The sequence below is a fragment of the Numenius arquata genome, chromosome 27 (genome assembly GCF_964106895.1).
Source record: "Numenius arquata chromosome 27, bNumArq3.hap1.1, whole genome shotgun sequence".
NCBI lineage: Eukaryota > Metazoa > Chordata > Aves > Charadriiformes > Scolopacidae > Numenius > Numenius arquata.
The window spans coordinates 1,236,347-1,263,117 of NC_133602.1; the positions used below are offsets into that span (position 1 = coordinate 1,236,347).

At 57.3% G+C, this 26,771-nt stretch overlaps 5 protein-coding genes across 5 annotated transcripts; 2 read left to right on the forward strand and 3 right to left on the reverse strand.

Annotated features, from left to right (window-relative positions):
* The first annotated feature begins 3,843 nt into the window (after positions 1 to 3,843).
* On the forward strand, positions 3,844 to 4,209 carry LOC141475980 (feather keratin 4-like). The gene has a single exon (XM_074164566.1). It carries the CDS (start codon positions 3,844 to 3,846, stop codon positions 4,207 to 4,209), a length of 366 nt encoding a protein of 121 aa, XP_074020667.1.
* A 3,987-nt stretch (positions 4,210 to 8,196) lies between these two features.
* Positions 8,197 to 8,562, reverse strand: LOC141475985 (feather keratin 4-like). The gene has a single exon (XM_074164570.1). It carries the CDS (start codon positions 8,560 to 8,562, stop codon positions 8,197 to 8,199), a length of 366 nt encoding a protein of 121 aa, XP_074020671.1.
* A 747-nt stretch (positions 8,563 to 9,309) lies between these two features.
* On the forward strand, positions 9,310 to 10,564 carry LOC141475851 (feather keratin 3-like). The gene is made up of 3 exons (XM_074164396.1): positions 9,310 to 9,357; positions 9,616 to 9,759; positions 10,178 to 10,564. Exons 1-3 carry the CDS (start codon positions 9,310 to 9,312, stop codon positions 10,562 to 10,564), a joined length of 579 nt encoding a protein of 192 aa, XP_074020497.1.
* A 2,496-nt stretch (positions 10,565 to 13,060) lies between these two features.
* LOC141476030 (feather keratin 4-like) lies at positions 13,061 to 13,426 on the reverse strand. The gene has a single exon (XM_074164646.1). The coding sequence runs from the start codon at positions 13,424 to 13,426 to the stop codon at positions 13,061 to 13,063; it is 366 nt and encodes a 121-aa protein (XP_074020747.1).
* A 9,707-nt stretch (positions 13,427 to 23,133) lies between these two features.
* LOC141475852 (feather keratin 3-like) lies at positions 23,134 to 24,388 on the reverse strand. Its single transcript, XM_074164397.1, has 3 exons — positions 24,341 to 24,388; positions 23,939 to 24,082; positions 23,134 to 23,520 (listed from the first exon to the last, which is right to left on the reverse strand). The coding sequence occupies exons 1-3, from the start codon at positions 24,386 to 24,388 to the stop codon at positions 23,134 to 23,136; spliced, it is 579 nt and encodes a 192-aa protein (XP_074020498.1).
* Between the last annotated feature and the right edge of the window lie 2,383 nt (positions 24,389 to 26,771).

The following is a 26,771-nucleotide window of genomic DNA, read 5'->3' on the forward strand; positions in this document are numbered from 1 at the left end:
CCAGGATAGTCTGCTCCTTTCACAGAGTGTCTACAGTTGCCTTCAGCAGCAGCCTGGTAAACTGTGATAAAACCTTCCTACTCTTTCCAGTGTCTTTCTAAAACTTCAAGCAACCAGAAAGGATGAAGTTGAAAAGCTTGATGTTAAAGACAAGATTAAGAGAGTTGAAAAGTGCTATTTTCGAAATTAATTGTAGTATCTGCATTTTAAATTAGAGACCAGAGGATTTCACTGGTCTGGAGATCTTTTAATGTCTCAAAGGATCTCTTAAAGCTAAAGGAAGTGTGACAAAATTTATCATAGGAGGGAATTTAGAATGTATTTTCATGGAAAATGAGGAAAGTGAAGATTTTGTACCATAACAGGAACAGCATCAAACAGAGAAAATTCACTGTGTATTTGAAAACACATTGATAATCATATCATAGAATCATGGAATGGGTTGGATTGGGTTCCCGTTCTACCCCCTGCCCTGGGCAGAGACACCTCCCACCAGACCAGGTTGCTCCAAGCCCCCTCCAACCTGGCCTTGAACCCCTCCAGGGATGGGGCAGCCACAGCTTCTCTGGGCAACCTGGGCCAGGCTCTCACCACCTTCAAAATAAAGAACTTCTTCCCAATATCTAACCTAAATCTCTCCTTTTTCAGCTTAAAACCCTTCCCTCTCGTCCCATCGCTCCCCTCCCTCATCAAGAGTCCCCCCCCAGCGTTCTTGGAGCCGCTTTAGGGACTGGAAGGGACTCGAAGGTCTCCCCGTAGCCTTCTCTTCTCCAGGCTGAACCCCCGCAACTCTCTCAGCCTGTCCTCCCAGCAGAGGGGCTCCAGCCCTCCCAGCATCTCCAGGACCTCCTGTGGCCCTGCTCCAACAGCTCCATGTCTCTCCTGTGCTGAGGCCCCAGAACTGGAGGTAGCACTGGGGTGGGGTCTCCCCAGAGTGGAGCTGGGGAGGAGTCTCCCCAGACTGGAGCAGAGGGGCAGAATCCCCACCCTCGCCCCACTGGCCATGCTGCTGAGGATGCAGCCCAGGGCGCAGGGGGCTTGCTGGGCTACCAGCACATGTTGCTGGCTCCTTTTGAGCTTCTCATCAACTATATGCTAATGAATATCAACTGTATACAAAAAACCTTATTGGAATAAGGTGCAGGAGAAGATTTTTGAAGTTAAAGAAAAAAAGTAAGAGAATGAAAATATGTAAAGGATGGAAATGGCTGTTTTTAATCTTTAACTCTGCTTCTCTCTCCACTAAATATATACTAAATTGGCCATGAATGAAAAGTACTACTCAAAATGATAGATACAGGAAAATATAACAAGATGGAATGTAATACATGATTGGAAGGAAACAGAAAATAAGGAATACGGCAGTGGAGCAGAAAAACATCTATATTATAAAGAGGTATAAAGTGAGGTGAATCCTCAAGGAAATTTAGAATGCAAAAAATATTAAAAAACCACTAGAAATTTGATGCATGAAACATTTATTGGAAAACCAAGTTGAATAAATGGGAGTATACATATAAAATACAGGAAGACAAGAGGAAAAACAAGCAATGAAAAAATGAAGTTAGAAATTTGTACACATACAGCTGTCAAGATGAAAATTCAACAACAGCTAAATAGAATATTTTACATAATGTTCAAAACGTAAAAAAATACAGGAGTGGAAGAACCCTGAAAATGCAAGACAGGTAAAATATAATAAAAAAGCATAATAGTGAAGAGAAGAGTTAAACTGGAGTAAAAATAAAAGATTAAGAACAGCAAAAGAGAAGTGTTAAGGGAAATATCAATAGTAGCAACACTTTGGATGACTAGCTGGTTCTAGACTGTCAACTCCACACACATATGGAGTATCTGGGTGTGGGTCTAGCAGGGCCCACAGGTGTCCCAGAGCTTCTTGCTGTAGCGGGGCAAGACACAAGGGCTGCAGGCAGGAGCAGCGTAGGCTCTGCCAAAGGTGCAGAGGCCCCCCGAGCCCTGGGTGGCACCGGCCCCATAGAGGCCCCCCAGCCCCAGGTTGCCCCCAAAGGCGGGTGCTCCGGAGGAGCCCACCACGGCTTGCTGGGGGAAGGAGCTGAGGATGGGGCCGGGGAAGGTCACCACGACGGGGGGTGGCTGGATGAAGGCCGTGGAGTCGGGGCACTGGCGGGCGCACAGCTCATTGCAGCTCTCAGCGATGGGCTGAGGGACGGCCACACTGGTCTTTGGTGGGCACAGGTCATAGCAAGACATCTTTGTGTGAGAGAGCTGAGCCTGAAAGACAAGGACACAAGGAACGCTGTTATAAGTCAGGACAAGATGCCACATTAGAGCAGTGCCCTGCTCCCAGAGCTGCCCCAATGCTAGAGCCACCATGTTACCTGAGCTGTCCATCGCTTGCCCTTTGCCCAACCAGCCCTACTCAGTGCCCTGCTCCCCACCCCGCCTCTTGCCCTCTCTCCATACACAGAAGCCGCACAAGCCATCCCCGAGAGCCTGTGCAGAGCCTGACTCTTGGTGCCACGGCCACAGGGCTCTCTCCTCCTGACGCGGCTCATCCCACCCTGACCGTCCAAGGCTGCTCCAGTATGGTCGCTGCTGTCAGAGCTCTCCTGGCCAAGGAGGCCCTGTGCCGGCCCCTGCCACAGGAGGCACAGACCAACAGGCACCCACCTACCCTTTTCCTGAGCAGAGCGAGGCAGGAGCAGTGGATGTCAGTGCTCAGCGAGGCCACTGCTTTTATGCTGGTCCAGCGAGCGTGGGGAGGAGCTGGCCACGCTGGGGGCACGTGGCCCACGCCAGCCGAGCCCCTGCCTCCTCCCTGGGTCACATGGGGCTCTTTTGCTGATGCTGTTTCCTCAGCAGCCCCAATCCACTCTATCAGCCCCTGCAATTACCCTGCTCGGGTGCTTGCCAACTGCCACCTCATGGGCCAAATGAGCCCCACTCTCTTCTCATTATCTGGCTGCGTAAGAGGGCACGCAGTGTGACAAAGGTTGACTGCAAGCGTCCTGCGTGCCATAGCTCTTTGCCAAGGGCTTGGTGTTGGGGTGGACCCAGTCCTTCTTTTCAGACATATGGGAAAGTCAAGGGCCGTGACGCTGGCCAAGAAGGTGGCCTTGCAAAGGCCAGCAGCATGATGTATGTTTTGTGGCTGTTATCTTCCGAGGTGCGATGTAGGAAATCAAAAATGAAAAGCACTCCTCTTGGGCACTGCGTGCTCAGCACAATGCATCACTTGCCAGTCTAACGGAGCCGGTTTCCATGTTCCTTTGATCAATGTTGTACATTGATCTGTGCAGGTCTGGATGAAAAATATCCATCTTGCACTTCCTTGAGGTGCATAGTGCAAAGAACATGTACTCCCACATGGAAACAGGTGGCACAGGCTCATGCAATTCCCTCAAAAGAGTTTTGGGAGCCCCATATGCTGGGGACACTGGGTCTCCGTCTGATGCCTCGATGGCAGCACCCCCACCATGGTGCTGCCTGCTCTCATTTATCCCACAAAGCAAAAAGTTGTGGAAAGACGGGGAAGCGGGATGTGCTGGTGTGGAGACGGGATGCTGACTCAGGGAGGGGCAGGAGAAGGACAGCCCCATCTTCCTCAGCAGGAGGGAGTGTCACCTCTGCAGATTGGCCCAGGTGGTGCTGAGCAAGGGCTGGGACAGTATAAAAGCTCTGCCTCTGCCAGGCTCTCCCAACCACTGCTCTGGCTGCCTTCTCCTTGAGGAACAGGGTACGTCTGAGACTCTCCTCCTTCCTGCTTTCTGCAGCCCTGGCTCGTCTGCCTCGGGCACTCCCCTCTGCTGATCGCTTATCATCTCTGCTTTCTTGCAGAGCGCCATCTGGTCCCACACAAAGATGTCTTGCTACGACCTGTGCCCACCAAAGACCAGCGTTGCCGTCCCTCAGCCCATCGCTGAAAGCTGCAACGAACTGTGCGCCCGCCAGTGCCCCGACTCCACGGCCTTCATCCAGCCACCCCCTGTTGTGGTGACCTTCCCCGGCCCCATCCTCAGCTCCTTCCCCCAGCAAGCCGTGGTGGGCTCCTCCGGAGCACCCGCCTTTGGGGGCAACCTGGGGCTGGGGGGCCTCTACGGGGCTGGTGCCACCCAGGGCTCGGGGGGCCTCTGCACCTTTGGCAGAGCCTACGCTGCTCCTGCCTGCAGCCCTTGTGTCTTGCCCTGCTACACCAAGAAGCTCTGGGACACCTGTGGGCCCTGCTAGACCCACACCCACACATCCCACAGCCCATGGGACAACTCAGCCTCATGCTTCCTCTTCTTTATCCCCTTCTGCTCCTCTCTACATGACATGTATTTGCTTTGCGCCAACCTGTGCCCAGATGTGCAACTCCACCATCATCGCACAGGGCACTTGTCTCTGTAACGATGACTGCCTGGTAGAAGCCTGAAGGAACACCTCTCCTGAGGCCTGGGGGTTCAACCTGCCTGCCTCTGCCTCATGTGTCTTTCTCCAGTCAATAAAACAAGCCTGCATCCAACCCCTGCCTCTGCCTTTTCTCTCTCAAGGTCCCACGGGGACTTCAGGGCTCCCTCGCCCTGCCTGTGGTCCCTGCCAGCTGTGCCAGAGCAGTATCTCAGCCCCAGTAGAGCCAGGCCTGGCTGCCTTTGGGGACAGCCCCCAGCCCTGCCAGCTCTGGCCACACATGCTCCTTTAGCTGAGTTCTAAGGGTCCTGCCTGAACACAGGCTGCTCAACTTCTTCAGGACATGCAGCCCTGGTGTGTTTCCAGACCTCCAGCCTCCCTGTACCTGATCATGGCTGCCCCCGGGGCTGGAAGCCAGCCAGGAGCAATTCCTACTACAGCTCCAACCCTGTTGTTTCTTAATGGCTCAGGTCAGTCCCCGGGAGAAACAAAGCCTTCCCCTTCTTCCTTATCTCCTTCCCTTTCTTATTATTCTTCCTCTTTTCACTCCTTCTTCTCCCTGTTTTTCTTTACCTTACCCTTCTCCTTTCCTTTTCCCCATTCTCCCACAGCTCCTTCTTCCTACCTTTAATCTTTGCCTTCTTCCCCTTAATCATCTCTTCTTTTTCTCTTCCTGCTTCTCCTTCTCCATGCCCCTTAACTCAACTCTTCCATATTCTCCTTTACCCTTAGTGTTTCCAGTTCTACGTTCCATTCCTTCCTCCAGCAGGGACCAACACACAGAATCACAGAATATTTTTGATTGGATGGGACATTTGAGGTCATTGAGTCTAACCAACAAAAAAAACCCCCACACACACAAAAAAAAAAAACCCAAAAAAACCCACCACCAAAAACAAACAAAACCCCCCCCCAAAATCCCAGAACACCAAACACCAAAACCAAACCAAAACAAACACCCACAACCACACACCACCCCACCCACAAACAGTCACAAACCAACAATCTCAGGCACTAGAGCATGCCCTGAAGTGCCACATCTACATGTTCCTTAAATACCTCCAGGGATGGTGACTCCACCACCTCCCTGGGCAGGCCCTTCCAGTGCCTGACCACCCTCTCAGTAAAGTAATTCTTCCTAATATCTAATCTAAACCTCCCCTGCCGCAACTTCAGACCATTTCCTCTGGTCCTGCCATTATTCCCCTGGGAGAAGAGGCCAACACCCACCTCTCTGCACCCTCCTTTCAGGTAGCTGTAGAGGGCAATGAGGTCCCCCCTCAGCCTCCTCTTCTCCAAACTAAACATGCCCAGTTCCCTCAGCCTCTCCTCATATGACTTGTTCTCTAGACCCCTCACCAGCTTGGTGGCTCTCCTCTGGACACGCTTCAGCAGCTCCATGTCCTTCCTGGAGTGAGGGGCCCAGAACTGAACACAGCCCTCGAGGTGAGGCCTCACCAGAGCCGAGTACGGAGGCACGATCACTTCCCTGCTCCTGCTGGCCACGCTATTCCTGATACAGGCCAGGATGCCGTTGGCCTTCTTGGCCACCTGGGCACACTTCTGGCTCATGTTCAGCCGGCTGTCCACCAATACCCCCAGGTCCTTTTCTGCTGGGCAGCTTTCCAGCCACTCTTCCCCAAGCCTGTGGCGTTGCCTGGGGTTGTTGTGACCAAAATGCAGGACCAGGCACTTGGCCTTATTAAACCTCATCCCATTGGCCTTGGCCCATTGATCCAACCTGTCCAGGTCCCTCTGTAGAGCCTGCCGACCCTCAAGCGGATCAACACTCCCACCTAGTTTGGTGTCATCTGTAAACTTACTGAGGGTGCACTCAATCCCCTTATCCAGATCATCAATAAAGATATTAAACAAGACTGGCCCCAAAACTGAGCCCTGAGGGACACCACTGGTGACCGGCCACCAACTGGATTTCACCCCGTTAATTACAATTCTCTGGGCATGGCCATTCAGCCAGTTTTTTACCCAGTGAAGAGTACACTTATCTATGCCATGATTCGCCAGCTTCTCCAGGAGAACGCTGTGGGGGACAGTGTCAAAGGCCTTACCAAAGTCCAGGTAGACAACATTCACAACCTTCCTCGCATCAAGAAGGCGGGTCACATGGTCATAGAAAGAGATCAAGTCGGTTAAGCAGGACCTCCCTTTCATAAACCCATGCTGGCTGGCCCTGATCCCTTGGCTGCCCTGCACTTGCCGTGAGAGCTCACTCAAGATGATCCTCTCCATGATCTTTCCTGGTACCGAGGTCAGACTGACAGGCCTATAGGTTCCCGGATCATCCTTCTGGCCCTCAGTTCTATGCAGAAGACACAAAATCACAGCAATCCCAGGCTGATGATTTTTGTGGCAGGAGCCTTTGCAGGGCATCTTGTCACACTGCCAACTCAAGCAGGGTCACCCACAGCCAGCTACCCAGCACCACGTCCAGACGACTTTTATATATCTTCAAGGACTGAGACCCCACAACCTCCAGGGACACCTGTGCAAGTGCTTGATCACCCTTGCATTGAATACAGTGGTTTCGAGTGTTGAGGGGGAGCCTCTTGTGTTTCAGCTGGTGCCCATTGTTTCTTGTCCTGGCACTGGACACCTCTGGAAAGAGCTTGGCTCCATCTTCTTAATACCTTAACTTCAGTCACGTGTGCACCTTGATGAGACCCCGCCAGGGCCCCCTCAGCTACAAGAGGAGCAGTTGCAGCTCTCTCAGGCTCTCACCACAGGACACAGGATCCCTGTGCCTCACCATCTGCATGTCCATTTGCTGGACTCTCTCCAGTAGCCCCACATCTCTCCTGTGCTGGGGAGACCAAAACTGGACACAGCACCACAGGTGTGATCTGGTCAGTGCTGAGAGGAGGGCAAAGATCCCCTCCATCCACCATGGAGGCCAGCACACAGATGCCTGCCTTGCCCACAATCAACTTCGCCAGCGTATGCTCACCTCAGTGTCCGCCAGCACCACCAGGGACTTCCCGGACACACAGCTCTCCAGCAATCCATGGCCATTTCCCAAGCGCTGGCTTGAACCCTGGCTCTGGTCCAGCCTCCTCTGCGCAGACACCCAGAGATGCCGCCATGTTTCTACAGACCAGCAGGACCTGGCAGATCTGGTGCCTCTCCTGGATTGAGAAGGCCAGGCAAGGAAGCACTGCCAACCCTCTCCTCCCCTCTGCCCTTTCCATACCCCCTGCAAGCCGAACCAAAAGGATTTCTCCCCCTTGCCTGCTCCCTGTGTTTTCCCCTCTCCCAAAATGGCCAAAACCTCAACCAGGCTGGAAATCCCAGGCACAGAATATTTACCCCTCTCATGGCTCCTGGACCAAACAACCCGGTCTTCTGAACTTGGGACAAAGAGGGAGGCAGACAAGTTTTGCATGCAGGAAAAATTTATTGTGCCCAGAGGGGCAGGAGAGATTGCCAGAGAGATCTCGGGCAGGACCCAAAGAAGCTGGATGCCACATGTTCCAAGAGTCAGAGGGGTCTTCTCCAGAGCATGGCTTCTGGCTCCACATGCACCTTTGGTGCAGCATTCCAGATCCCGAGGACTCAACCCATCAGCCCCACACAGTCTTGGGTTCAGCACCTGCTCTGAACAAGAAATGAGAGGAGAGGGCAGGGGAGGAGAAGAGAAGGCAGAAGAGAAGAGGGAAGGGCCAAGGATATGCGGCACTGCCAGCTGCCCAGGTCTTGGCTGGGGCTGCTCAGCACTACTGAGTGCCCTGTGCCCACCAGCTCAGCCATACATGGGCGCTGGTGGCATTGGCGGATGGTCTGGGGTGAGTGCCTGTGTGTGGTGTGGGTCTAGCAGGGCCCACAGGTGTCCCAGAGCTTCTTGCTGTAGCGGGGCAAGACACAAGGGCTGCAGGCAGGAGCAGCGTAAGCTCTGCCAAAGGTGCAGAGGCCCCCCGAGCCCTGGGTGGCACCGGCCCCATAGAGGCCCCCCAGCCCCAGGTTGCCCCCAAAGGCGGGTGCTCCGGAGGAGCCCACCACGGCTTGCTGGGGGAAGGAGCTGAGGATGGGGCCGGGGAAGGTCACCACGACGGGGGGTGGCTGGATGAAGGCCGTGGAGTCGGGGCACTGGCGGGCGCACAGCTCGTTGCAGCTCTCAGCGATGGGCTGAGGGACGGCCACGCTGGTCTTTGGTGGGCACAGGTCGTAGCAAGACATCTTTGTGCGGGATCAGATGGTGCTCTGCAAGAGGGCAGAGATGATAAGCGATCAGCAGAGGGGAGTGCCCGAGGCAGACGAGCCAGGGCTGCAGAAAGCAGGAAGGAGGAGAGTCTCAGACTTACCTTGTTCCTCAAGGAGAAGGCAGCCAGAGCAGTGGTTGGGAGAGCCTGGCAGAGGCAGAGCTTTTATACTGTCCCAGCCCTTGCTCAGCACCACCTGGGCCAATCTGCAGAGGTGACACTCCCTCCTGCTGAGGAAGATGGGGCTGTCCTTCTCCTGCCCCTCCCTGAGTCAGCATCCCGTCTCCACACCAGCACATCCCGCTTCCCCGTCTTTCCACAACTTTTTGCTTTGTGGGATAAATGAGAGCGGGCAGCACCATGGTGGGGTGTTGCTGTTGAGGCATCAGATGGAGATCCCATGTCCTCAGCACCTGAAGGACCAGCATCATGCCCCAGAAACGGGGCTGCAGGGACACTTGCGAGGGCTTGGCAAGAGCCTGTGAAACATGACCCGGTGTCCGGGTCTGTGTTCCTTGCACCATGCACCTTGGGGAAGAGCACAAGGGGTCTTTCTCCAGACTTGCAGAGGGCGATGGACAATGCCTGCAGGCACATAAAGGCCGGTTATGTTGGACTAGCGAGTGATGCATCGTGCTGAGCAGGCAGTGCCTGAGAGGAGTGCCTTTCATTTGGTATTTCGTAACCTTGCATCTCAGCAGAGAATAGCCACACAACGTACGTCATGCAGGAGGCCATCTTCTTGGCTAGCGTCATGACCCTGGACTTCCCTGTATCTCTGCAAAGAAGGCCCGGGTCCACCCTAACACCAAGCCCTTGGCAAAGAGCTATGGCACGCAGGACGCTTGCAGTCAACCTTTGTCACACTGCGTGCCTTCTTACGCAGCCAGAAAATGAGAAGAGAGTGGGGCTCATTTGGCCCATGAGGTGGCAGCTGGCAAGCGCCCGAGCAGGGTAATTGCAGGGGCTGATAGAGCGGGTTGGGGCTGCTGAGGAAACAGCATCAGCAAAAGAGCCCCGTGTGACCCAGGGAGGAGGCAGGGGCTCGGCTGGCGTGGGCCACGTGCCCCCAGCGTGGCCAGCTCCTCCCCACGCTCGCTGGACCAGCATAAAAGCAGTGGCCTCGCTGAGCACTGACATCCACTGCTCCTGCCTCGCTCTGCTCAGGAAAAAGGTAGGTGGGTGCCTGTGGGTCTGTGCCTCCTGTGGCAGGGGCCGGCACAGGGCCTCCTTGGCCAGGAGAGCTCTGACAGCAGTGGCCGTGCTGGCAGCAGCCTTGGACGGCCAGCGCAGGCTGATCCACAGCGGGAGGAAGAAGGAGCCCCGTGGCCGTGGCACCGAGAGTCAGGCTCTGCACAGGCTCTTGGGGACGGCTTGTGTGGCCTCTGTGTGTAGAGAAAGGGCAAGGGGAGGGGTGTAGAGAGCAGGGCACTGAGTAGGGCTGGCTGGGCAAAGGGCAAGCAGTGAACAGTACATGCAAGGCTGTGGCTCTGGCCCCTCCAGCTCCAGGGCAGCTCTGGGAACAGGACGCTGCTCAGCTGGGGCATCTCCTCCTCGCTCATAACAGCGTTCCTTGTGTTCTTGCCTTTCAGGCTCAGCTCTCTCACACAAAGATGTCTTGCTACGACCTGTGCCCACCAAAGACCAGCGTGGCCGTCCCTCAGCCCATCGCTGAGAGCTGCAACGACCTGTGCACCCGCCAGTGCCCCGACTCCACGGCCTTCATCCAGCCACCTCCCGTCGTGGTGACCTTCCCCGGCCCCATCCTCAGCTCCTTCCCCCAGCAAGCCGTGGTGGGCTCCTCCGGAGCACCCGCCTTTGGGGGCAACCTGGGGCTGGGGGGCCTCTACGGGGCCGGTGCCACCCAGGGCTCGGGGGGCCTCTGCACCTTTGGCAGAGCCTACGCTGCTCCTGCCTGCAGCCCTTGTGTCTTGCCCCGCTACACCAAGAAGCTCTGGGACACCTGTGGGCCCTGCTAGACCCACACCCACACGTCCCACAGCCCATGGGACAACTCAGCCTCACGCCTCCTCATCTTTATCCTTTCCTCTTACTCTCTACACGACACGTATTTGCTTTCTTCTGGCCCGTGCCCAGATGTGCAACTCCACCATCATCCCACAGGGCACTTGCTTGTCTCTCCAATGACTACTGCCTGGCAGAAGCGTGAAGGAACACCTGTCTTGAAGCCTGGGGGTTCAACCTGCCTGCCTCTGCCTCATGTGTCTTTCTCCAGTCAATAAAACAAGCCTGCATCCAACTCCTGCCTCTGCCTTTTCTCTCTCAAGGCCCCGCAGGGGCTGCAGGGCTCCCTCGCCCTGCCTGTGATTCCCGCCAGCCGCGCCAGGGCAGTCTCAGCCCCAGGAGAGCCAGGCCCAGCTGACTTTGGGGACAGCCCCCAGCCCTGCCGGCTCTGGCCACCCATGCTCCTTCAGCTGAGCTCCAAGGGTCCTGCCTGAATGCAGGCTGCTCCCCTCCTGCAGGACATGCAGCCCTGGCGTGTTTCCAGACCTCCAGCTTCCCTGTGCGTGAGCGCGGCTGCTCCAGGGGCTGGGAGCCAGGCAGGAGCAATTCCTGCGGCATCTCCAGCCTCTTTGTATCTCTGCGGCTCTGCTCAGGCCCTGGGATAAATGAAAACCTTCCCCTTCTTCTTCGCTATTCCCTTCCCTTTCTTAACATTCCTCCTCTTTTTCACTCCTTGTCCCTGGTGGGCTTCTCCCTCTTCTTTACCTTACCCTATTCCGTCTCTTTCCCTATTCTCCCAAGGCTCCTTCCCCTTACCTTGAACCTTTGCCTTCTTCCCCTTCATCAGCCCTTCTTTTTCTCTTCCTACTTCTCCTTCCTTTCTCTTCCCATATCCCGTCCCCTAAACTCACCTCTTTTACATTCTCCTTTACCTTCTCTTACCCCTTCAAGCTCCACGTTCTCTTCTGTCCCCCAGCACAGACCAACACACTCAATGATTTTCAGCTCTACACAGAAGACACAAAATCATAGAAATCACTGCTTGAATACGTGGCAGGAGCTTTTGCAGGGCATTTTGTCACACTGCCAACTCATACAGCGTCACCCAGAGGCAGCTGCCCAGCACCACGTCCAGACGACTTTTGCGTGTTTCCAAGGATGGAGACACCAGAGCCTCCCAAGGCAACCTGTGCCAGTGCTCGGTCACTCTCCCACTAAAACCGTGGTTTGAGGTGTTGAGACGGAGCCTCATGTACTTCAGCTGGTGCCCATTGCCGCTTGTCCTGGCACTGCACACCTCAGGAAAGAGCCTGGTTCCGTGTTTTAATGCCTTCCCTTCCAGCATGCGTGTACTTTGAGACCTCCCAGAGCCTCCTCAGCACCAAGAGGAGCAGTCCCAGCTCTCTCAGACTCTCCCAGCAGGAGACAGGCTCCATGGGCCTTCATCATCTGTGTGGCCCTTTGTTGCACTCTCTCCAGTAGCCTCACATCAGTTTTGGGCTGGGGAGCCCAGCACTGGACACAGCACTGCAGGGGTGGCCTGGTCAGTGCTGAGTGGAGGGCAAGGATCCCTTGCCTCCACCTTCCAGCCAAACTCCTCTCCATGCAACTCAGCACACCACTGGCCGCCTTGGCCACAAGCCACCTTGCCAGCTTATGCTCAACTTGGCGACCCCAAGAACATCCAGGGCCCTTTCCTGATACGCAGCTCTCCAGCAATCCACTGCTATTTTCCAAGCCCTGGCTTGAACATTGGCTCTTGTCCAGCCTCCTCCATGCAGAAACCCAGAGATGATGCCGTGCTTCTGCAGAGAAGGGGGACCTGGCAGAGCTCGTGCCGCTCCTGGGCTGAGAAGGCCAGGCGAGGAAGCACTGCCAGCCCCTCTCCTGTCTTTTGCCCTTTCCCCACCTCCTGAAAGCCCCAATAAAAGGCTTCCTCTTCCTTGCCTACTGCCTGCCTCCACCCTCTCCCAAAACCGCCAACCCTAACCCAGCCTGTGAATCTCAGGACCAGAATATTTACCCCCTCCCACAGTTTCCAGCCCCCACTCCCTGTACCTATACAACATGGGAAAAGGAGGGAAGGAGACATGACTTGCATGCAGGAAACCTTTATTGTGCCCAGAGGAGCAGCTGAGATTTTCAGAGAGACCATGGGCAAGACCAAGAGACGCTGGATGCCACATGTTGTGACAGGCAGAGGGATCTTCTGCAGAGCATGGCTTCTTGCTCCACATGTCCCCTTGGTGCAGCATTCCACATCCCAAGGCTTTGTCCCATCAGCCCCACACAGCCTTTTGGGTCCAGCTCCTACCCTGTCCCAGAGCTGGAAGGAGAGGGCAGGGGAGGAGAGCAGAGGTCAGGGAAGGGCCAAGGGTCTGCTGCACTGCCAACTGCCCAGACCTTGGCTGGGGCTGCTCAGCACTACTGAGTGCCCTGTGCTCGCAAACTCATGGGCGCTGGTGGCATTGGTGGATGGTCTGGGGTCAGTGCCTGTGTGTGGTGTGGGTCTAGCAGGGCCCACAGGTGTTCCAGAGCTTCTTGCTGTAGCGGGGCAAGACACAAGGGCTGCAGGCAGGAGCAGCGTAGGCTCTGCCAAAGGTGCAGAGGCCCCCCGAGCCCTGGGTGGCACCAGCCCCGTAGAGGCCCCCCAGCCCCAGGTTGCCCCCAAAGGCGGGTGCTCCGGAGGAGCCCACCACGGCTTGCTGGGGGAAGGAGCTGAGGATGGGGCCGGGGAAGGTCACCACAACAGGGGGTGGCTGGATGAAGGCCGTGGAGTCGGGGCACTGGCGGGCGCACAGGTCGTTGCAGCTCTCAGCGATGGGCTGAGGGACGGCCACGCTGGTCTTTGGTGGGCACAGGTCGTAGCAAGACATCTTTGTGCGGGATCAGATGGTGCTCTGCAAGAGGGCAGAGATTGTTAGAAGGCAGCAGAGGGGAGCACGTGAGGCGGAGGAGCTGGGGCTGAAGAAAAGGGTACGCAGGAGGTGCTCATGCAGACTTACCCTGTTCCTCAAGGAGAAGGCAGCCAGAGCAGTGGTTGGGAGAGCCTGGCAGAGGCAGAGCTTTTATACTGTCCCAGCCCTTGCTCAGCACCACCTGGGCCAATCTGCAGAGGTGACACTCCCTCCTGCTGAGGAAGATGGGGCTGTCCTTCTCCTGCCCCTCCCTGAGTCAGCATCCCCTCCCCAGACCAGCACATCCCGCTTCCCAGCTTTTTCTCCCCTTTCCCCTTTGTGGGCTAAATGAGAGTGGGCATCTCCCTGTTGGGGGTGTGCACAACAGGAGAGAGCCCTAATTCTGCAGCTCATCGCTGCCTGCCTTGTGCTTTGCCCCGCAAAGACACCTCTTCCCTGTGCCTGCAGTCAGGAGAGTCCTGAGAGCCAGCAGGGCCAGCCCAGTCTGGGACAGCTCCGTTCGTGCCACCAGACAAAGCTTTCATGTCCCCAGTAACACAGGATGAGCCCCTGCCCAGCACCGTCCCCCAGCAGTGGGGTTCCTGAGACATTTGCAAGAGCTGGGCACGAGATTGTGCCACGTCTCCCCAGATGGAGCTCTGTGCTCCTTGTACCATGTACCTCGGGGAAGAGCACAAGGCGGCTATTTCCTCCAGACTTGCAGAGATTGATGGCCAACGCCTGCAGGCGCATGGAAGCCAGCTCTGTTGGACTGGTATGTGATGCATCGTGCTGAGCAGGCAGTGCCCGAGAGGAGTGCCTTTGATTTGGCATTTCCTAAGCTCGTGCCTCATCAGATAATAGCCACACAACATAAAGTCAATAGGGAGGCCTTTGTAAGGCCACCTTCTTGGCCAGCACACCGACCCCGGACTTCCCTGTATCTCTCAAAAGAAGGACTGGGTCCAGCCCAACAGCAAAGCCCTTGGCGAAGAGCTATGGCACGCAGGACGCTTGCAGTCAGCCTTTGTCACACTGCGTGCCCTCTTACACAGCCAGAAAATGAGAAGAGAGTGGGGCTCATTTGGCCCATGAGGTGGCAGCTGGCAAGCGCCCGAGCAGGGTAATTGCAGGGGCTGATAGAGCGGGTTGGGGCTGCTGAGGAAACAGCATCAGCAAAAGAGCCCCGTGTGACCCAGGGAGGAGGCAGGGGCTCGGCTGGCGTGGGCCACGTGCCCCCAGCGTGGCCAGCTCCTCCCCACGCTCGCTGGACCAGCATAAAAGCAGTGGCCTCGCTGAGCACTGACATCCACTGCTCCTGCCTCGCTCTGCTCAGGAAAAGGGTAGGTGGGTGCCTGTTGGTCTGTGCCTCCTGTGGCAGGGGCCGGCACAGGGCCTCCTTGGCCAGGAGAGCTCTGACAGCAGTGGCCGTGCTGGCAACAGCCATGGACGGCCAGCGCAGGCTGATCCACAACGGGAGGAAGAAGGAGCCCCGTGGCCGTAGCACCGAGAGTCAGGCTCTGCACAGGCTCTTGGGGACGGCTTGGGTGGCCTCTGTGTGTAGAGAAAGGGCAAGGGGAGGGGTGTAGAGAGCAGGGCACTGAGTAGGGCTGGCTGGGCAAAGGGCAAGCAGTGAACAGTACATGCAAGGCTGTGGCTCTGGCCCCTCCAGCTCCAGGGCAGCTCTGGGAACAGGACGCTGCTCAGCTGGGGCATCTCCTCCTCGCTCATAACAGCGTTCCTTGTGTTCTTGCCTTTCAGGCTCAGTTCTCTCACACAAAGATGTCTTGCTACGACCTGTGCCCACCAAAGACCAGCGTGGCCGTCCCTCAGCCCATCGCTGAGAGCTGCAACGACCTGTGCACCCGCCAGTGCCCCGACTCCACGGCCTTCATCCAGCCACCTCCCGTCGTGGTGACCTTCCCCGGCCCCATCCTCAGCTCCTTCCCCCAGCAAGCCGTGGTGGGCTCCTCCGGAGCACCCGCCTTTGGGGGCAACCTGGGGCTGGGGGGCCTCTACGGGGCCGGTGCCACCCAGGGCTCGGGGGGCCTCTGCACCTTTGGCAGAGCCTACGCTGCTCCTGCCTGCAGCCCTTGTGTCTTGCCCCGCTACACCAAGAAGCTCTGGGACACCTGTGGGCCCTGCTAGACCCACACCCACACGTCCCACAGCCCATGGGACAACTCAGCCTCACGCCTCCTCATCTTTATCCTTTCCTCTTACTCTCTACACGACACGTATTTGCTTTCTTCTGGCCCGTGCCCAGATGTGCAACTCCACCATCATCCCACAGGGCACTTGCTTGTCTCTCCAATGACTACTGCCTGGCAGAAGCGTGAAGGAACACCTGTCTTGAAGCCTGGGGGTTCAACCTGCCTGCCTCTGCCTCATGTGTCTTTCTCCAGTCAATAAAACAAGCCTGCATCCAACTCCTGCCTCTGCCTTTTCTCTCTCAAGGCCCCGCAGGGGCTGCAGGGCTCCCTCGCCCTGCCTGTGATTCCCGCCAGCCGCGCCAGGGCAGTCTCAGCCCCAGGAGAGCCAGGCCCAGCTGACTTTGGGGACAGCCCCCAGCCCTGCCGGCTCTGGCCACCCATGCTCCTTCAGCTGAGCTCCAAGGGTCCTGCCTGAATGCAGGCTGCTCCCCTCCTGCAGGACATGCAGCCCTGGCGTGTTTCCAGACCTCCAGCTTCCCTGTGCGTGAGCGCGGCTGCTCCAGGGGCTGGGAGCCAGGCAGGAGCAATTCCTGCGGCATCTCCAGCCTCTTTGTATCTCTGCGGCTCTGCTCAGGCCCTGGGATAAATGAAAACCTTCCCCTTCTTCTTCGCTATTCCCTTCCCTTTCTTAACATTCCTCCTCTTTTTCACTCCTTGTCCCTGGTGGGCTTCTCCCTCTTCTTTACCTTACCCTATTCCGTCTCTTTCCCTATTCTCCCAAGGCTCCTTCCCCTTACCTTGAACCTTTGCCTTCTTCCCCTTCATCAGCCCTTCTTTTTCTCTTCCTACTTCTCCTTCCTTTCTCTTCCCATATCCCGTCCCCTAAACTCACCTCTTTTACATTCTCCTTTACCTTCTCTTACCCCTTCAAGCTCCACGTTCTCTTCTGTCCCCCAGCACAGACCAACACACTCAATGATTTTCAGCTCTACACAGAAGACACAAAATCATAGAAATCACTGCTTGAATACGTGGCAGGAGCTTTTGCAGGGCATTTTGTCACACTGCCAACTCATACAGCGTCACCCAGAGGCAGCTGCCCAGCACCACGTCCAGACGACTTTTGCGTGTTTCCAAGGATGGAGACACCAGAGCCTCCCAAGGCAACCTGTGCCAGTGCTCGGTCACTCTCCCACTAAAACCGTGGTTTGAGGTGTTGAGACGGAGCCTCATGTACTTCAGCTGGTGCCCATTGCCGCTTGTCCTGGCACTGCACACCTCAGGAAAGAGCCTGGTTCCGTGTTTTAATGCCTTCCCTTCCAGCATGCGTGTACTTTGAGACCTCCCAGAGCCTCCTCAGCACCAAGAGGAGCAGTCCCAGCTCTCTCAGACTCTCCCAGCAGGAGACAGGCTCCATGGGCCTTCATCATCTGTGTGGCCCTTTGTTGCACTCTCTCCAGTAGCCTCACATCAGTTTTGGGCTGGGGAGCCCAGCACTGGACACAGCACTGCAGGGGTGGCCTGGTCAGTGCTGAGTGGAGGGCAAGGATCCCTTGCCTCCACCTTCCAGCCAAACTCCTCTCCATGCAACTCAGCACACCACTGGCCGCCTTGGCCACAAGCCACCTTGCCAGCTTATGCTCAACTTGGCGACCCCAAGAACATCCAGGGCCCTTTCCTGATACGCAGCTCTCCAGCAATCCACTGCTATTTTCCAAGCCCTGGCTTGAACATTGGCTCTTGTCCAGCCTCCTCCATGCAGAAACCCAGAGATGATGCCGTGCTTCTGCAGAGAAGGGGGACCTGGCAGAACTCGTGCCACTCCTGGGCTGAGAAGGCCAGGCGAGGAAGCACTGCCAGCCCCTCTCCTGTCTTTTGCCCTTTCCCCACCTCCTGAAAGCCCCAATAAAAGGCTTCCTCTTCCTTGCCTACTGCCTGCCTCCACCCTCTCCCAAAACCGCCAACTCTAACCCAGCCTGGGAATCTCAGGACCAGAATATTTACCCCCTCCCACAGTTTCCAGCCCCCACTCCCTGTACCTATACAACATGGGAAAAGGAGGGAAGGAGACATGACTTGCATGCAGGAAACCTTTATTGTGCCCAGAGGAGCAGCTGAGATTTTCAGAGAGACCATGGGCAAGACCAAGAGACGCTGGATGCCACATGTTGTGACAGGCAGAGGGATCTTCTGCAGAGCATGGCTTCTTGCTCCACATGTCCCCTTGGTGCAGCATTCCACATCCCAAGGCTTTGTCCCATCAGCCCCACACAGCCTTTTGGGTCCAGCTCCTACCCTGTCCCAGAGCTGGAAGGAGAGGGCAAGGGAGGACAGCAGAGGTCAGGAGAAGAGGTCAGGGAAGGGCCAAGGGTCTGCTGCACTGCCAACTGCCCAGGCCTTGGCTGGGGCAGTTCAGCACTACTGAGTGCCCCGTGCTTGCAAACTCATGGGCGCTGGTGGCATTGGCGGATGGTCTGGGGTGAGTGCCTGTGTGTGGTGTGGGTCTAGCAGGGCCCACAGGTGTTCCAGAGCTTCTTGCTGTAGCGGGGCAAGACACAAGGGTTGCAGGCAGGAGCAGCGTAGGCTCTGCCAAAGGTGCAGAGGCCCCCCGAGCCCTGGGTGGCACCAGCCCCGTAGAGGCCCCCCAGCCCCAGGTTGCCCCCAAAGGCGGGTGCTCCGGAGGAGCCCACCACGGCTTGCTGGGGGAAGGAGCTGAGGATGGGGCCGGGGAAGGTCACCACAACAGGGGGTGGCTGGATGAAGGCCGTGGAGTCGGGGCACTGGCGGGCGCACAGGTCGTTGCAGCTCTCAGCGATGGGCTGAGGGACGGCCACGCTGGTCTTTGGTGGGCACAGGTCGTAGCAAGACATCTTTGTGTGGGATCAGATGGTGCTCTGCAAGAGGGCAGAGATTGTTAGAAGGCAGCAGAGGGGAGCACGTGAGGCGGAGGAGCTGGGGCTGAAGAAAAGGGTACGCAGGAGGTGCTCATGCAGACTTACCCTGTTCCTCAAGGAGAAGGCAGCCAGAGCAGTGGTTGGGAGAGCCTGGCAGAGGCAGAGCTTTTATACTGTCCCAGCCCTTGCTCAGCACCACCTGGGCCAATCTGCAGAGGTGACACTCCCTCCTGCTGAGGAAGATGGGGCTGTCCTTCTCCTGCCCCTCCCTGAGTCAGCATCCCCTCCCCAGACCAGCACATCCCGCTTCCCAGCTTTTTCTCCCCTTTCCCCTTTGTGGGCTAAATGAGAGTGGGCATCTCCCTGTTGGGGGTGTGCACAACAGGAGAGAGCCCTAATTCTGCAGCTCATCGCTGCCTGCCTTGTGCTTTGCCCCGCAGAGACACCTCTTCCCTGTGCCTGCAGTCAGGAGAGTCCTGAGAGCCAGCAGGGCCAGCCCAGTCTGGGACAGCTCCGTTCGTGCCACCAGACAAAGCTTTCATGTCCCCAGTAACACAGGATGAGCCCCTGCCCAGCACCGTCCCCCAGCAGTGGGGTTCCTGAGACATTTGCAAGAGCTGGGCACGAGATTGTGCCACGTCTCCCCAGATGGAGCTCTGTGCTCCTTGTACCATGTACCTCGGGGAAGAGCACAAGGCGGCTATTTCCTCCAGACTTGCAGAGATTGATGGCCAACGCCTGCAGGCGCATGGAAGCCAGCTCTGTTGGACTGGTATGTGATGCATCGTGCTGAGCAGGCAGTGCCCGAGAGGAGTGCCTTTGATTTGGCATTTCCTAAGCTCGTGCCTCATCAGATAATAGCCACACAACATAAAGTCAATAGGGAGGCCTTTGTAAGGCCACCTTCTTGGCCAGCACACCGACCCCGGACTTCCCTGTATCTCTCAAAAGAAGGACTGGGTCCAGCCCAACAGCAAAGCCCTTGGCGAAGAGCTATGGCACGCAGGACGCTTGCAGTCAGCCTTTGTCACACTGCGTGCCCTCTTACACAGCCAGAAAATGAGAAGAGAGTGGGGCTCATTTGGCCCATGAGGTGGCAGCTGGCAAGCGCCCGAGCAGGGTAATTGCAGGGGCTGATAGAGCGGGTTGGGGCTGCTGAGGAAACAGCATCAGCAAAAGAGCCCCGTGTGACCCAGGGAGGAGGCAGGGGCTCAGCTGGCGTGGGCCACGTGCCCCCAGCGTGGCCAGCTCCTCCCCACGCTCGCTGGACCAGCATAAAAGCAGTGGCCTCGCTGAGCACTGACATCCACTGCTCCTGCCTCGCTCTGCTCAGGAAAAAGGTAGGTGGGTGCCTGTGGGTCTGTGCCTCCTGTGGCAGGGACCGGCACAGGGCCTCCTTGGCCAGGAGAGCTCTGACAGCAGTGGCCGTGCTGGCAGCAGCCTTGGACGGTCCGCGCAGGCTGATCCACAGCGGGAGGAGGAAGGAGCCCCGTGGCCGTGGCACCGAGAGTCAGGCTCTGCACAGGCTCTTGGGGATGGCTTGTGTGGCCTCTGTGTGTAGAGAAAGGGCAAGGGGAGGGGTGTAGAGAGCAGGGCACTGCGTAGGGCTGGCTGGGCAAAGGGCAAGCAGTGAACAGTACATGCAAGGCTGTGGCTCTGGCCCCTACAGCTCCAGGGCAGCTCTGGGAACAGGACGCTGCTCAGCTGGGGCACCTCCTCCATGCTCATGACACCATTCCTTGTGTCCTTGTCTTTCAGGCTCAGCTCTCTCACACAAAGATGTCTTGCTACGACCTGTGCCCACCAAAGACCAGCGTGGCCGTCCCTCAGCCCATCGCTGAGAGCTGCAACGACCTGTGCACCCGCCAGTGCCCCGACTCCACGGCCTTCATCCAGCCACCCCCTGTTGTGGTGACCTTCCCCGGCCCCATCCTCAGCTCCTTCCCCCAGCAAGCCGTGGTGGGCTCCTCCGGAGCACCCGCCTTTGGGGGCAACCTGGGGCTGGGGGGCCTCTACGGGGCTGGTGCCACCCAGGGCTCGGGGGGCCTCTGCACCTTTGGCAGAGCCTACGCTGCTCCTGCCTGCAGCCCTTGTGTCTTGCCCCGCTACACCAAGAAGCTCTGGGACACCTGTGGGCCCTGCTAGACCCACACCACACACAGGCACTCACCCCAGACCAGCCACCGACGCCACCAGCACCCATGACTTTGCGGGCACAAGGCACTCAGTAGTGCTGAGAAGTGCCATCCAAGGATTTGGCCTCTGTCTGTGTCACACACTCTTGGCCCTTCCCTGCCCTCTGCTCCTGACCTCTGCTCTCCTCCCAGCTCTAGGTTGGGGGAAGAACTGGACCCAAAAGGCTGTGTGGGGCTGATGGGACAAAGCCTTGGGATGTGGAATGCTGCACCAAGGGGACATGTGGAGCAAGAAGCCATGCTCTGCAGAAGATCCCTCTGCCTGTCACAACATGTGGCATCCAGCATCTCTTGGTCTTGCCCATGGTCTCTCTGAAAATCTCAGCTGCTCCTCTGGGCACAATAAAGGTTTCCTGCATGCAAGTCATGTCTCCTTCCCTCCTTTTCCCATGTTGTATAGGTACAGGGAGTGGGGGCTGGAAACTGTGGGAGGGGGTAAATATTCTGGTCCTGAGATTCCCAGGCTGGGTTAGGGTTGGCGGTTTTGGGAGAGGGTGGATGCAGGCAGTAGGCAAGGAAGAGGAAGCCTTTTATTGGGGCTTTCAGGAGGTGGGGAAAGGGCAAAAGACAGGAGAGGGGCTGGCAGTGCTTCCTCGCCTGGCCTTCTCAGCCCAGGAGTGGCACGAGCTCTGCCAGGTCCCCCTTCTCTGCAGAAGCACGGCATCATCTCTGGGTTTCTGCATGGAGGAGGCTGGACAAGAGCCAATGTTCAAGCCAGGGCTTGGAAAATAGCAGTGGATTGCTGGAGAGCTGCGTATCAGGAAAGGGCCCTGGATGTTCTTGGGGTCGCCAAGTTGAGCATAAGCTGGCAAGGTGGCTTGTGGCCAAGGCGGCCAGTGGTGTGCTGAGTTGCATGGAGAGGAGTTTGGCTGGGAGGTCAAGGGAGGGGAGCCCTTCCCTCTCCTTCCCACTGGCCAGACTACCCCAGTGTTCCTGTGTCCAGCACTGGACTCAACAGCGCAGGAGAGATGTGAGGCTATTGGAGAGAGTGCAGCAAAGGGCCACACAGATAATGAAAGGACAGTGATCATATCTTCTCTTGGTAGACCGCAAAGAGCTGGGAACATTTCTCTTGTTGCTGAGGAGGCTATGTGGTCTCAACAAGGTGCACACGTGACTGAAAGGTAGGTGTTAAGAAGATGGAGCTAAGCTCTTTTCAGAGGTGTCTAGTGCCAGGATAAGAGGCAGTGGGCACCACCTGAAGTACATGAGTCTCCACCTCAACATTCCGAAGCATGTTTTCACTTTGAGGGTGATCGAGCAATGGCACAGGTTGCTCTGGGAGGTTGTGGAGTCTCAGTCCTTGAAGATATATACAAGTTGCCTGGATGTTTTGCTGGGCAGCTGGCTCTGGGTGATGCTTCTTTAGTTGGCAGTGTGACAAGATGCCCTGCAAAGGCTGCTGCCACAATAATTAATCTCTGAATGTTGTGATTCTGTGTCTTCTGCATAGAACTGAGGAGCATTGAGTGTATTGGTCTTTGTGGGGTGTGAAAAGGGGATGTGGAAGTACAATGGGATGCAGAACTTTAGGCAGGAGGTGAAGGAGAAGATGCAAGGGATGAAATAAGGATAAAGGAGAGTGGAACCAGAAGGATTACAAAAAGGCAAAGTAGGAGAAGAATAGGGAGGGAAGATGAAGGGGAAGGAGAAGATAAAAATTTAGGGCAAGGAGCATAGGGAGGAAAGAGAAGGGGAATGAGAAGGAGAAGAAGAATAGGGAGAAGAAGGAGTGAAGAAGAGATGAAGAAGAGGAAAGAAAGTTAAACAGAATAGGGAAAAAGGGAAAGGATCTGTTTTTTCACAGGGCATGGGCAGAGACATGGAGAAACAGAGGGGACAGAGATCTGGCAGGAATTGATCCTGTCTGCCTCCCAGCCCTGGAGCTGGCCATCTCATGCATAGCAGGGTTGGATGGTCTGCAAACACTCCAGGGCTGAATATCCTGCAGAAGGGGAGGAGCCTGCATTCAGGCAGGACCCCTGGAGCTCAGCTGAAGGAGCATGGGTGGCCAGAGCTGGCAGGGCTGGGGGCTGTCCCCAAAGTCAGCTGGGCCTGGCTCTCCTGAGGCTGAGAGACTGAACTGGCATGCCTGGCGGGGACCACAGGCAGGGCGAGGGAGCCCTGCAGCCCCTGCGGGGCCTTGAGAGAGAAAAGGCAGAGGCAGGAGTTGGATGCAGGCTTGTTTTATTGACTGGAGAAAGACACATGAGGCAGAGGCAGGCAGGTTGAACCCCCAGGCTTCAAGACAGGTGTTCCTTCACGCTTCTGCCAGGCGGTGGCAGTTGCATAGACAAGCAAGTGCCCTGTGGGATGATGGTGGAGTTGCACATCTGGGCACGGGCCAGAAGAAAGCAAATACATGTCATGTAGAGAGTAAGAGGAAAGGATAAAGATGAAGAGGCGTGAGGCTGAGTTGTGCTGTGGGACGTGTGGGTGTGGGTCTAGCAGGGCCCACAGGTGTCCCAGAGCTTCTTGGTGTAGCGGGGCAAGACACAAGGGCTGCAGGCAGGAGCAGCGTAGGCTCTGCCAAAGGTGCAGAGGCCCCCCGAGCCCTGGGTGGCACCGGCCCCGTAGAGGCCCCCCAGCCCCAGGTTGCCCCCAAAGGCGGGTGCTCCGGAGGAGCCCACCACGGCTTGCTGGGGGAAGGAGCTGAGGATGGGGCCGGGGAAGGTCACCACGACGGGGGGTGGCTGGATGAAGGCCGTGGAGTCGGGGCACTGGCGGGTGCACAGGTCGTTGCAGCTCTCAGCGATGGGCTGAGGGACGGCCACGCTGGTCTTTGGTGGGCACAGGTCGTAGCAAGACATCTTTGTGTGAGAGAGCTGAGCCTGAAAGACAAGGACACAAGGAATGGTGTCATGAGCATGGAGGAGGTGCCCCAGCTGAGCAGCGTCCTGTTCCCAGAGCTGCCCTGGAGCTGGAGGGGCCAGAGCCACAGCCTTGCATGTACTGTTCACTGCTTGCCCTTTGCCCAGCCAGCCCTACTCAGTGCCCTGCTCTCTACACCCCTCCCCTTGCCCTTTCTCTACACACAGAGGCCACACAAGCCGTCCCCAAGAGCCTGTGCAGAGCCTGACTCTCGGTGCCACGGCCACGGGGCTCCTTCCTCTTCCCGCTGTGCATCAGCCTGCGCTGGCCATCCATGGCTGTTGCCAGCACGGCCACTGCTGTCAGAGCTCTCCTGGCCAAGGAGGCCCTACGCTGGCCCCTGCCACAGGAGGCACAGACCCACAGGCACCCACCTACCCTTTTCCTGAGCAGAGCGAGGCAGGAGCAGTGGATGTCAGTGCTCAGCGAGGCCACTGCTTTTATGCTGGTCCAGCGAGCGTGGGGAGGAGCTGGCCACGCTGGGGGCACGTGGCCCACGCCAGCCGAGCCCCTGCCTCCTCCCTGGGTCACACGGGGCTCTTTTGCTGATGCTGTTTCCTCAGCAGCCCCAACCCGCTCTATCAGCCCCTGCAATTACCCTGCTCGGGCGCTTGCCAGCTGCCACCTCATGGGCCAAATGAGCCCCACTCTCTTCTCATTTTCTGGCTGTGTAAGAGGGCACGCAGTGTGACAAAGGTTGACTGCAAGCGTCCTGCGTGCCATAGCTCTTTGCCAAGGGCTTGGTGTTAGGGTGGACCCGGGCCTTCTTTGCAGAGATACAGGGAAGTCCAGGGTCATGACGCTAGCCAAGAAGATGGCCTCCTGCATGACGTACGTTGTGTGGCTATTCTCTGCTGAGATGCAAGGTTACGAAATACCAAATGAAAGGCACTCCTCTCGGGCACTGCCTGCTCAGCACAATGCATCACTCGCTAGTCCAACATAACCGGCCTTTATGTGCCTGCAGGCATTGCCAATTGCCCTCTGCAAGTCTGGAGAAAGACCCCTTGTGCTCTTCCCCAAGGTGCATGGTGCAAGGAACACAGACCCGGACACTGCAACATGTTTCACAGGCTCTTGCCAAGCCCTCGCAAGTGTCCCTGCAGCCCCATTTCTGGGGCATGATGCTGGCCACGGTCATCCCTTCAGGTGCTGAGGACATGGGATCTCCATCTGATGCCTCAACAGCAACACCCCACCATGGTGCTGCCCGCTCTCATTTATCCCACAAAGCAAACAGTTGTGGAAAGACTGGGAAGCGGGATGTGCTGGTGTGGAGACGGGATGCTGACTCAGGGAGGGGCAGGAGAAGGACAGCCCCATCTTCCTCAGCAGGAGGGAGTGTCACCTCTGCAGATTGGCCCAGGTGGTGCTGAGCAAGGGCTGGGACAGTATAAAAGCTCTGCCTCTGCTAGGCTCTCCCAACCACTGCTCTGGCTGCCTTCTCCTTGAGGAACAAGGTAAGTCTGAGACTCTCCTCCTTCCTGCTTTCTGCAGCCCTGGCTCGTCTGCCTCGGGCACTCCCCTCTGCTGATCTCTTACCATCTCTGCCCTCTTGCAGAGCACCATCTGATCCCGCACAAAGATGTCTTGCTACGACCTGTGCCCACCAAAGACCAGCGTGGCCGTCCCTCAGCCCATCGCTGAGAGCTGCAACGAGCTGTGCGCCCGCCAGTGCCCCGACTCCACGGCCTTCATCCAGCCACCCCCCGTTGTGGTGACCTTCCCCGGCCCCATCCTCAGCTCCTTCCCCCAGCAAGCCGTGGTGGGCTCCTCCGGAGCACCCGCCTTTGGGGGCAACCTGGGGCTGGGGGGCCTCTACGGGGCCGGTGCCACCCAGGGCTCGGGGGGCCTCTGCACCTTTGGCAGAGCCTACGCTGCTCCTGCCTGCAGCCCTTGTGTCTTGCCCCGCTACACCAAGAAGCTCTGGGACACCTGTGGGCCCTGCTAGACCCACACCACACACAGGCACTGACCCCAGACCAACCGCCAATGCCACCAGCACCCGTGTATGGCTGAGCTGGTGGGCACATGGCACTCAGTAGTGCTGAGCAGCCCCAGCCAAAGCCCGGGCAGCTGGCAGTGTCGCACACCCTTGTCCCTTCCCTGCCCTCTTCTCCTGCCCTCTCTCTCCTCCCCTGTCCTTTCCTCTCATCTCTTGGTCGGGGCAGGAGCTTGCCCCGAAAGGCTGTGTGCGGCTGATGGGCCAAGTCCTCGGGATCTGGAATGTTGCACCGAGGGGTCATGTGGAGCAAGAAGCCATGCTCTGGGGAAGATCCCTCTGCCTCCCTTTGGACCTTGCATCCATCGTCTCTGGGTCTCGCCCACCATCTCTGTGACAATCTCTCCTTCCTGTCTGGGTACAATAAAGTTTTCCTGCATACAAGTCATGTCTTTCTAGCTCCTTGTCCCAAACTGAGAATACCGCGGGTTGCGGGGACCAGCTTTTTTGTGAGGTCACAGGCTGGTCTTGAACTTCCCAGGCTGGTTGAGGGTGGGCGGTTTTTGGAGAGGGTGGATGCAAGCAGCAGGAAGGGAGAGAGAGGCTTTTCTTGGGCCTTGTTGGAGGCGGGGAAAGGGCAGAAAGCAGGAGAGGGGCTGGCACTGCTTCTTTGCCTGGCCTTCTCGGCTCAGCAGCAGCACCGCGTCTGCCAGGTCCCTCTGCTCTGGAGAAGCACGGCAGCATCTCTGGGCATCCGCACAGAAGAGGCTGGACCAGAGCCAGTGTTCAAGCCAGGACGTGGGAAATGGCCATGGATTGCTGGAGAGCTGTGTGTCAGTAAAGGCCCCGGCATGCTGGGGGACACTGAGGTGAGCATGAGCTGGCAAGGTGGATTATGGCCGAGGCAGCCAGCGGGGTGCTGGGCTGCATGGGGAAGAGTGTTGCTGGGAGGTGAAGGGTGTGATCCTCGCCCTCCACTCACCTCTGTGGTGCTGTGTCCAGTGCTGGGCTTCCCAGCACAGGGGAGATGTGGGGCTACTGGAGAGAGTTCAGCAAAGGACCACAGAGATGATGAAGGCACATGGAGCCTGTCTCGTCTGGGGAGAACCTGAGAGAGCTGGACTGTTCCTCTTGGTGCTGTGGAGCCTCCGGTTGGGGTCTCATCAAGGTGCACACATGACTGAAGGTTAGGTGTTAAGAAGATGGAGGCAGGCTCTTTCCAGATGTGTCCAGTGCCAGGAGAAGAGGCAATGGGCACCAGCTGAAACA